General features: G+C 51.8%; 1 protein-coding gene across 1 annotated transcript; it reads right to left on the reverse strand.

Moving 5' to 3' along the window:
• Window positions 1-1,358: 1,358 nt before the first annotated feature.
• Window positions 1,359-2,291, reverse strand: LOC139603643 (olfactory receptor 14C36-like). The gene has a single exon (XM_071454534.1). The coding sequence runs from the start codon at window positions 2,289-2,291 to the stop codon at window positions 1,359-1,361; it is 933 nt and encodes a 310-aa protein (XP_071310635.1).
• Between the last annotated feature and the right edge of the window lie 7,690 nt (window positions 2,292-9,981).

Here is a 9,981-nt window from a genome sequence, read left to right on the forward strand (position 1 = left end):
CTGATCATCCCTAGGATCCTGTACCACTCAGACGAAGAGGTGTACCACCTTCTCGAAGATAACAACCGGCTCCACAAGAGAGAAATATTAACAGGTATAACTATCGCAATGCTGCTCGGCCTAGGGGCGGCTGGAACGGCAACAGGTGTCTCAGCCCTAGCAACTCAACACCAAGGACTGTCCCAGCTGCAGATGACCATCGATGAGGACCTGCAGAGGATCGAGAAATCCATTTCCTTTCTAGAAAAGTCAGTTTCTTCACTCTCAGAAGTGGTCCTGCAGAACAGACGAGGACTGGATCTCCTGCTCATGCAGCAAGGGGGCCTGTGTGCTGCCTTGAAAGAGGAATGCTGTTTCTATGCTGACCACACAGGAGTCGTTAGAGACTCCATGGCAGAACTCCGAAACAGACTGGCTCAGAGACAGAAAGACAGGGAAGCCCAACAGGGCTGGTTCGAATCCTGGTTCAATCAATCACCATGGCTAACCACCCTAATTTCTACCATAATAGGTCCATTGGCAATGCTGCTTTTAGCTATTACCTTCGGGCCATGCCTGCTGAACAAGCTAGTCTCATTCGTTCAGGCCCGCCTAGAACGGGCTAGCATCCTGTTCGTGGGACAGCCACAATTCCTGTGAATTCAACAGGGGACGCTGCCAGTCACGAGAGACTTGCCTGGCAGAAGCTTACTCAGGTTTCCCAAAACCCTTTTCCCTAGTCAGATCTCAACTTCCTACCTCATTTTAGTGCCTATGTATAAGACTACCTCGTTCATTTGTGAAAGAGTGGGGGGAAGTGTGGTAGGCCAGGGACAGGCGCTCGGAAGATTTCAGGCTGTAACGGAAAATTACAGGAATCCTTCTACCCCCCTCCCCATAGATAAGGATCACCCTTGGAATGTAGCCAGACGTGTAGCCCCCCTAACCTATGCATGCCAGTAACTTTCCACTCCACACTAACCCTAGAAAGTATAGCCAAACCCCTGTCTGACGTAGAGAGACTCCTTAGTCCATAAATACCCTTAAGACCCCTCAATAAACGGCCTTTTAACCGTCCACCACATTGGTGTCAGCATCCGTTACTGGCCACAAGGGATCCCACGAAGGAGATCAAAGTGCTGGACTCTGAAACCAGGTCATCGCGGCCTTCACAAGAAGGCAACAGTCCTCATGGACACAGTCTGAGGCCACAGCAAAGGTGGAGAAAAACAAATGAAATATGACACAAACAATGACATTTTTGTCGACAAGATTAAAAGACTAAGACAAAGGAAAGAAAAGAACAAATCAAATACCAAATCCAAGTATAATCAAAGACAAAATTTATTACAAGTGACTTACAGAAACTGGTCAGCAGTTTAATATTTCTGAAACTGTCCAGTCATCAGTCTCCACACTGCAGCCTTGAGCTCCTGGTTCCTCAGGCTGTAGATGAGGGGGTTCAGGGCTGGAGGCACCACCGAGTACAGAACCGACACTGCCAGATCCAGGGATGGGGAAGAGATGGAGGGGGGTTTCAGGTAGGCAAAAAATGAGGTGCTGAGGAAGAGGGAGACCACAGCCAGGTGAGGGAGGCAGGTGGAAAAGGCTTTGTGCCGTCCCTGCTCACAGGGGATCCTCAGCACAGCCCTGAAGATCTGCACATAGGAGAAAACAATGAACACAAAACAGCCAAATCCTAAACAGACACCAAGCAATGAAATCCCAATTTTTCTGAAGTTGGAGTGTGAGCAGGAGAGCTTGAGGATGTGTGGGATTTCACAGAAGAACTGGCCCAGGGCATTGCCATGGCACAGGGGCAGGGAAAATGCATTGGCTGTGTGCAGCAGAGCATAGAGAAAGCCACTGGCCCAGGCAGCTGCTGCCATGTGGGCACAAGCTCTGCTGCCCAGGAGGGTCCCGTAGTGCAGGGGTTTGCAGATGGACACGTAGCGGTCGTAGCACATGATGGTCAGGAGAAAATACTCTGCTGAAATGAAAAAGGCAAACAGAAACACCTGTGCAGCACATCCTGAGTAGGAGATGGTGCTGGTGTCCCAGAGGGAATTGTGCATGGCTTTGGGGACAGTGGTGCAGATGGAGCCCAGGTCGCTGAGGGCCAGGTTGAGCAGGAAGAAGAACATGGGCGTGTGCAGGTGGTGGCCGCAGGCTACGGCGCTGATGATGAGGCCGTTGTCCAGGAGGGCAGCCAGGGAGATGCCCAGCAAGAGGCAGAAGTGCAGGAGCTGCAGCTGCCGCGTGTCTGCCAATGCCAGCAGGAGGAAGTGCCTGATGGAGCTGCTGTTGGACATTCCTTCACTCTGGGCATGGTGGACTGTTGAAACAAGACATTCAGAAGCTCTTTGAGTCAATCCTATGGAGTTATTTTAGGAATTCCCTCAAAATTACTTCTCTACCTGTGGGGAAATCTCACTCAGCCTTTTTATATTTGAGCTTGGGTTTCTGCTCCTGAGTTACTGATTCATCTTCAGCATTGCTCTCAGGCTGAACCCCAGGGAAGCCCAGAAGGAAAACAGGGCTCCCTGTGTTCCAGTGCAGTCAGAGCTGCTGGTCCCCACACAGGTGCCCTTTGCATATTTCACTTCCCTCTAATTCAGGGTGATCAAACATAAAACGAGCTTGAAAAATAAAGTGGAGTTTTTAAAGACTCCCGCTTTAAAGTTGATTTCTCTAAGTCCTTCTTTCTTTCCCAGTGCAGCTGAACATGGAGGGATGCCAAGGGTTGGTCTGGCTCTCTGCTGCCTGGAGTTGTGCCTACAGGGAGCTGTTTCTCTCTATCCAAGCCTTGTCCCTGCCAGTGCTGCCAGAGCCCAGCCCAGCCCTGGGGGCTCAGCTCTGCCCTGCAGACCCCTCCCAGCACAGGGCACTGCCCAGGGGCATCTCCCTGGCAGCAGGGCCTTAAGGGCAGGCCAGACAAACAGAGATGCTGCAAGCCAAGGTGCTGCTGCTGCTGTCTGTAGGGAGAGGAGGCTGAGGAGGCACTTTCTGAGGGAGATCTGAGGCCCATCTGCTGATGCCCAGGCTGACAGTGCAGGAGGCTCAGGGACACAGCCAAAGCTGGCAGCCCATTTCCCTTCCCTTTAGGAGAAAGCTGAGAGCAGCCCTGGCCATGCAGCACCATCTCCAGAGCAGGAGGAATCTGCCCTGATGGGGGTGGCTCCTTGCACCTGGAACTTCTCCCCTGCAGCGTCCACGGGGAGCTGCCAGGCAGGCTGAGAGCTGCCCCTGGCAGGTGGCACATGCCCTGGGCTGGCCAAGAGCCCTGAGGGCTGCAGGAGCTGCTCTGCAGGACAGCCCTGGGCAGCCCTGGCTGCAGCCCCAGCTTCAGCCCCTGCAGCCGTCCCTGGCAGCAGGAGCCGTCCTGCCCTGTCCCTCTGACGGTGCCCAGGGCAGCCCCGCTCTGCAGCACATCCTCCTCCTCCTCCTCCTCCTGCTCCTCCTGTGCCACAGAGAAACTGGGAGAGTCCTCCTGACACATGCCCCAGGCTCTGGGGTGTGCTGGCTTCAGGAGATCCCTCCAGGAGCACAGGGGACATTGCCCTGCACCCACACACTCACCATGCACAGGGCTGTGAAGATCTTTCCCCAGGTGAAGTCTCAGCTCAATGTCTTCCCAATCCTGATTGCCTTCAGCCTGTCTCTGCCTGGCTCCTGTCTCCTCAGTGCCTGCAGGCAGAGCCCTCAGCCCTGCTGGGCTGGGAGAAGAGCTGGCCCTGGAAGAGCTGTTCCTTTAAAGCTCAGCAGCACAGACACAGCACAAGGACTTTAATGAGCCTCTTGGGGATTTGGGGTTGTTTACATGAGACTCAGTCCCTGAGAGAGTCTTCAAAAAACTTCTCAAGAACTCAAAATTAAATTGAAACTCTGAAGTTTCTTCAAGTTTTAACAGGTCCCACTGAACAGCAGAACTGAGAAAGTGTCCCCAGGTTCCAGTTAGAGCAGAACACTGGAGGCAGTGATGACAGCTGGGGACAAACAAGGCCAAGGTGTCTCTGGTGCTGAGCAAAGCTGGATGTGTTTGAGGAATGCCAAGGGCCAAGGCCTTAGCCCCAGGGCCTGGCCAGGCAGATCCTGTCCCTCCCTCCTTGCTCAGGGCTCTTGCCGGGATGGGCACTGGCATGTGGGGATGTGCAATGCCAAGGGCAGGAGCATGGGGCGGCCCCTGCCAGGCTGCTGAGCAGGGACAAGGAGGCCATGAGGCCCCAGGCCTGCAAGGCTCACTTGTCTCCTGCTCCTGCCTCAGGCCCAGGCCCAGCAGCCATGGCCAAAGTGCTGCCCAAGTTGGCTCTGGCAGGGCTGTCTTGCAGCTGCTGCCCATGCCTGTGCCCTGTGCAGCCCAGGCTGTCCTACGGTGTCCCTGCCCTGCGCCTCTATCCCTGTAGGCTTTGGGAACAGGTCCCCCTTTACCTTTTGGACACATACCTTGGCAGATTGGAATGTTGTCCACATGGATGGCTACAGAACACCAAAACATACATTCTCATCCCTTTTTTCTGAAAATATAGGATCATAAGTCCGTATACTATCCTTTGGTTGTTTTCATTATTATGAAACTGACCTTTCTGAATAGAAGGGTGTCCTTCTTATTATTATTATGTAATATCTAATACAAAGGTAAAAATAATTGGGAATAATTTTAGGCATTGGAAATCATGACCGTAGCAGTCCAGGAAGGGGCCAAGTTAGAATCCATGCGTTTTGCAATATAACTATTGTTCTGGAAGCTTGAAACATAACTGAAGAGGACAACTGGGAAGTGACTTTGTCCTGCAGCCTTATGGTGCTTCTTTTTTAACAAATTTGTGTGTAAAATTATAACTAATCTGATGTCACTTGTATTTTTAGAGGAAAAAAGGGGTGATTAAGGGTAACTAAGGCCTATCCGTCAGCCATTCTATAAATCTTTAGATTACTGAGCCCCAAAGGATAAGTTATCATGGTATACCTTGATAAAGGGTGCCTTTATCAACACCATATGGACCACCCCATAGCTGGCCTTTGGACACTCAACTTTTCAGCTGCCTCATACAGACATGTTCATACACACAGACAAGAGTGCAAAAAGGTTTCTCATCTGACTCCACCAGATCCCACTGGCTCTGCAGAGCAGTCAGAAAATACACATTGAGTCTAATGAGGAAACAGGGCACTATGGAACAGTGCAGGCTTGGCCTTGCAAGCACACTGATCAGCATTTGTCAGCATCTGTCAGCATGACTGACCCCACTTATTGTATTCTTCCTCTATTTTCCTATGTCTATTTCTCTCCAAACCACCTTGATCCCTCCCTTTTCCTTCTTTGGTTCTTCCCCTAACATTCCATATGAAGTCCAGTGAAATTCAAAAATGCTGCTTCCTTGCACCCCAATATTAACCCTGTAACACTAAGCACTAATACCAGCCATTCTGCAAAGCCATCTGGAGAGCCACTCTGCTGACTGATGGTGATAAGTTTTCTTCCCAGACCATGAGGCTGAGGTGCTCCTGGAACATCTGGGAATGTTTTTATTTATTTATTTATAAATGTGTTTTTAAATTTAATGTATTTTATTTATTTATTTAGCATCTTTTACCATGGTCCACATGTTCCATATGGTATACCATGTCCCCTGCTACAGAAGACTCCAGTATCACTGCTCTTACTGTCAAAATGAAGATAATACAGAATAAGCTTCTGTCCTTCAGTGGAACCAAACTAATGACAGAGGTCTGATGTGAATATCACCTGGTCACCTTATGTTACAGTGATTGACATGGGTGTTGGCCAACTAAATATCCCCAAGGCTGCAGCCATCTTTTGGCAATGTGGAACAGGTCTCGGACCACAGAAGCCATGTTGTAAAACTCATCCCCGGGCTGCCCCACCTGGCTGGGCCCTTCCTTTGCTGACAGCTCTGCCTCCTGCCTGCCTCTGCCTGCCCACACAAAGCCTTGGACTGACCCAGACTCCTTCTGGGGATGTGTTGCACTACAGCCCTGCCCTGGGAGGGAAATTCCTGTCTCCTTGTGTCTAGTCTGGGCCTCACCAGCTGCCCTTGGCATCGATTTTTTGGTTCTCTCTGGCTGTTCTCTACTACATTAAACACATCCACCATCTCTGAAACCACCCTTCAGTCCCTCCCAGGGCTCTCCTCTGCTGTCCTCAGTCTCCACCCCACTGAGCACACAGCTCCTCTGTCCCTGTACAGTGCTGATGTGCTTGAGGCCATGGCTGCCTGGACAAGAAGGACGGTTCTTTTCTGTAGGGAGGAATACACAGAGCCCCAGGGATTTGAAGGCAGATCAGAGGCAGTCACCAGAGGCCAAGGCAAGCCAGACCTGTCTGTCCTTGCAGCTTTTTTCTGAAAGCAACCCTTGGATTATTGTGGAGTTTTGGAGGTGGACTTCCATTTCAGCCATGAGTGCTTGGACCAGAATGACAGTTCTTCTCCACAGGAAGGAAAGGGCAGAGCCCCAGTGTTGCAAAGGCTGATTAGAGGCAGCCCCAAGGAGGCCAAGGCCAGCCAGACCTGTTGGTCTTGGCAGCGTTTTTCTGGGAGCTGTCCTTGGATATAAGGAATTTTGGAGGCAGATTCCCAATTTTGGTTATGGACACCTGCATTGAAAGGTGTTCTTTTCCATGAAAAGAAAAGCACACCCACCCTCCCCCCCATTGTTTTGAGGACAGATGAGAGGTGGCCCCCAACATGTCAAGGCGATCCAGAGCTGTCTGTTCTGGCAGGTATCATATGGGATAATCTGTAGATTTAATCAAATATGGAGGTAGAATCCCAGTTTCAGCCATGAACCCCTGGAGGAAAAAAGAGAGTTCTTACCCACAGGAAGAAAAGCACAGAACTCCAGGGCTAGATGAGAAGCAACCCGCAACATGCCAAGGTCAGCTGGACCAGTCAGGCCAAGCCAACCAGAACTGTTCCATGTTCTTGGATCCCTGGGGCCCTGCAGCATCACAATGTTCTCTTGGTTCCATGAGGACCCGTAGTATGACAAGAGATCTTTGTTTCCATAAGGCCTAGCAATACCACAATGGTCTCCTTGGCTCTGCAGCGGCACAATGGCACCTTGCTTCCATGAGGTCTTGCAGTGTCAAAGTGGTTCCCTTGGTTCCATGGAAATGCACAATGGCACAATGGACCCTTGGTTCTATTGGGCTCTCCAGGATCACAATGGAGCCTTGGTTCCACAAAGCCTGGCTGTGTCACACTGGCCCCTTGCTTTCATGAGGACCTATAGTGTCACACTGGCCCCTTGGTGCCATGGGGACTCAAGGTGCCAGAATGTTCTCATTGCTTTCTCAAGTCCCTGTAGTGTCACAAAGAGCTCCTTGGTTCCACAAGGCCCTGCAGAGCCCCTTGACTCAACAAGGCCTCAAAGTGCCATAATGGTCTCCAGGATTCCATGAGGCCCTGCAGTGTCACAAGGGCTCCTTGGTTCCATGAGGCCCTGAAGTACGGAATGGCCTCTTGATTCCATTGGGCCCCTCACTGTCACATCAGTTCTTAGTTCCATGCAGCCCTGTAGTGTCACAATGGTCTTCTTGGTTCCACAGAGTTAAAATGTCCCCGTGGTCTCATGGAGCCCCACTACGATCCCCTTGATTCCATGAGGCCCTGCCGTGCTACAATGAGCCCTTGGTTAAACGAGGCCCTGCAGTGTCACAATGGCCCCTTGGTTCCAGTGGGTCCAGAAGTGTCCTAATGGTCTCCATGGTTCCATGAGGCCCCAGAATGTCACAATGGATTTTTAGTTCCGTAGGGTTCCATATGCAAACAACAGTCTTCTTGTCTCCAGAGTGTCATAATGAATCCTTTGTTCCATAAGGCGCCTGGCCTTCCACAGCCTCTCAGAGACCGTTTACCCCTCAGGGTCCCCAACAGCCCCTCATGGCCTCTCATGACCCCTCACAATACATCACAGTTCACAGCCCCTCATGGCCCCTCACTGCCCCTCACAGCCCCTCTCAGCCTCTCATGGCCCCTCTCAGCCCTTCACAGCCCCTCATGGCCACTCACAGCCCCAGGCCTGGGGCTCCTCCCAGAGGAGAAGGGGTCAGGCCCTGCTTGTTCTCCTTTTATTTCGGTCCCTTCACAGCCACGAGTGCAGAAAGGCTGAAATGGAGCCTTTCCCCAGCGTTTCCCTCGGCGTTAACTGCGGGCTGAAGCTCTGTGCTGGCGCTGGCCCCAGCGCCACCATCCCTGCAGCCGCCAGGCCTTTGCTGTCCCCCCGTGTCCCTTCCCTGTCCCCGAGTCCCGCCCGGCTCTGGCAGCTGCAGCAGCCGCAGCGCAGGGGGCGCCGGCCCGGCCCAGCCGGGGCTCCCGGCCAGGAGCAGCAGCAGCGCCGGCCCCTTCCCACCTGCTCCTGCCTCGGCTCCCAAGGGCTTTTTCCAGCTCAATTCTGGACTAGAGCAACAATCACCCACACACAGCCCTGACTCCTCAGGCCCCGCCTGTGCTGCCCTGAGCCAGCCCTCAGAGAAAGAAAGGATCGGGTTCCAGCGCTGTTTTCAGCACTGTTTTACTCACCCTGAGGTGACAGCAGGAGGCTGCTGCTGCCTTTGCCTTTGGGAATTGGAGATCATGGCTGCTCTTGCCCCTCTTCTGCTTGCCACTTGAAATTTATCTGTAAAACTGCAATTGCCTTTTTCGATCAGCGCTACCCAGAGTGCTTTCGTGACAGTGAATTTTGGAATCCTTAAAATCAGAGGGTTTTGAGAAAGCTGCAAAAGGCAGACCTCAGAGACAGCAGAACTGTGATTAGAGCTAAGCGGTAGCCATAAGATTTGTCAGCAGAAAAGTTATAATAGAAGTAGAAAGTAAGGACAAATAGAACAATGGTTTTTGTATTAATGCTTGGTAGACTAACTCCCTAAGCTACAGAAAAGTATATCTAGTGAGATATTAGGAAGTTCTAAGCTTGAGCTCTGTGCATTGTGTTTTAAGGCTTGAAAGCAGGTATTGTACTCAAAATAAGCAAGCATTGTTTTAACCAAAGGTACCTGTGCTTATAGTGGTTGGATGGAACTACCGTCAATATGCTTTTGCTTTGTGGGATTGGTAAAAAAACTTTTAAAGTAAGTTGTAACATTGAGTTCTTTGCTGCTGAGGACACGAGCTGCAGGCATCTTCCCATTGTCATAACCATGTAATGAGACTGATGCTGGAAAATAAACAGCTCGAGACACATTCCTCAGCAGTCCCGTCCTGTTGCTGATTTGTACATGGCCCCCAGCCGGCAATAGGTGAACTCAGGCTTTTGGTCATAGGCATCATGATTAGCAGATCTTGAAATGCTCTCAAGTTCCTGAGCACAAAGTCAAAGAGAATTAAAGCAGCCACACAGGCCATATTTGCAGTGCTCAAACACAGCCCTGCTGCTGCTGCTGCTGAAATAGAATCAACTGACAGAGGCCATCACAGAAATTGCCTCAAGAATGTCAAATCAAATGAAAGAATCCACCAGGAGAAAGAGAAACCAGAACTTCTTGACTCCCTCCATTGTTTCTTCCGAGCAGCAGCAGCAAATGGAGATGCCCAGAGGTATTTCCAGCTGCTGCTGGTCCCAGCTGGAGCCCAGCCTGCTGCCCAGGCCCAGCGGGAAGCTGAGCCCAGCCCGGGGAGCTCCCACAGTGTCGGGAGCTCAGCACACGCGGGGCCAGGCCCAGAGCCCCGGGCACGGCCGCCCATTGCGGGGCAGCGGCGCAGACGGAATGTCCTGGGGCCCAAACCTCCTGCTCCTGCCACACAGCGCCAGCGCTCGCCCCCTCCTCCTCCTCTCCCAGCACAGCACAAATTCCAGCTCGGAGGAGGCTGCCCCAGAGAGGGCTCAGGCTCCTGCCTCAGCCTCAGTGTCCCTGCAGAGGAACAGGGCATCTTTCAGCCACTTCCACAACTCAGGGTTCCCATTTCATGGGGAATCTGGGATGAAAATGGCCTTGTTAGGAAGGACAAAAGCAGAGGGAATGGATTGGAAATTATTAGGAAA

This window comes from Agelaius tricolor, unplaced genomic scaffold (assembly GCF_023055355.1).
Source record: "Agelaius tricolor isolate 1412-34295 unplaced genomic scaffold, bAgeTri1.0.p SCAF_40, whole genome shotgun sequence".
In the NCBI taxonomy this organism is placed as follows: Eukaryota; Metazoa; Chordata; class Aves; order Passeriformes; family Icteridae; genus Agelaius; species Agelaius tricolor.

Bases quoted from the DNA above. Each gene is read 5' to 3' on its own strand.
- LOC139603643 (XM_071454534.1), bottom strand. From the start codon at position 2,291: ATGTCCAACAGCAGCTCCATCAGGCACTTCCTCCTGCTGGCATTGGCA.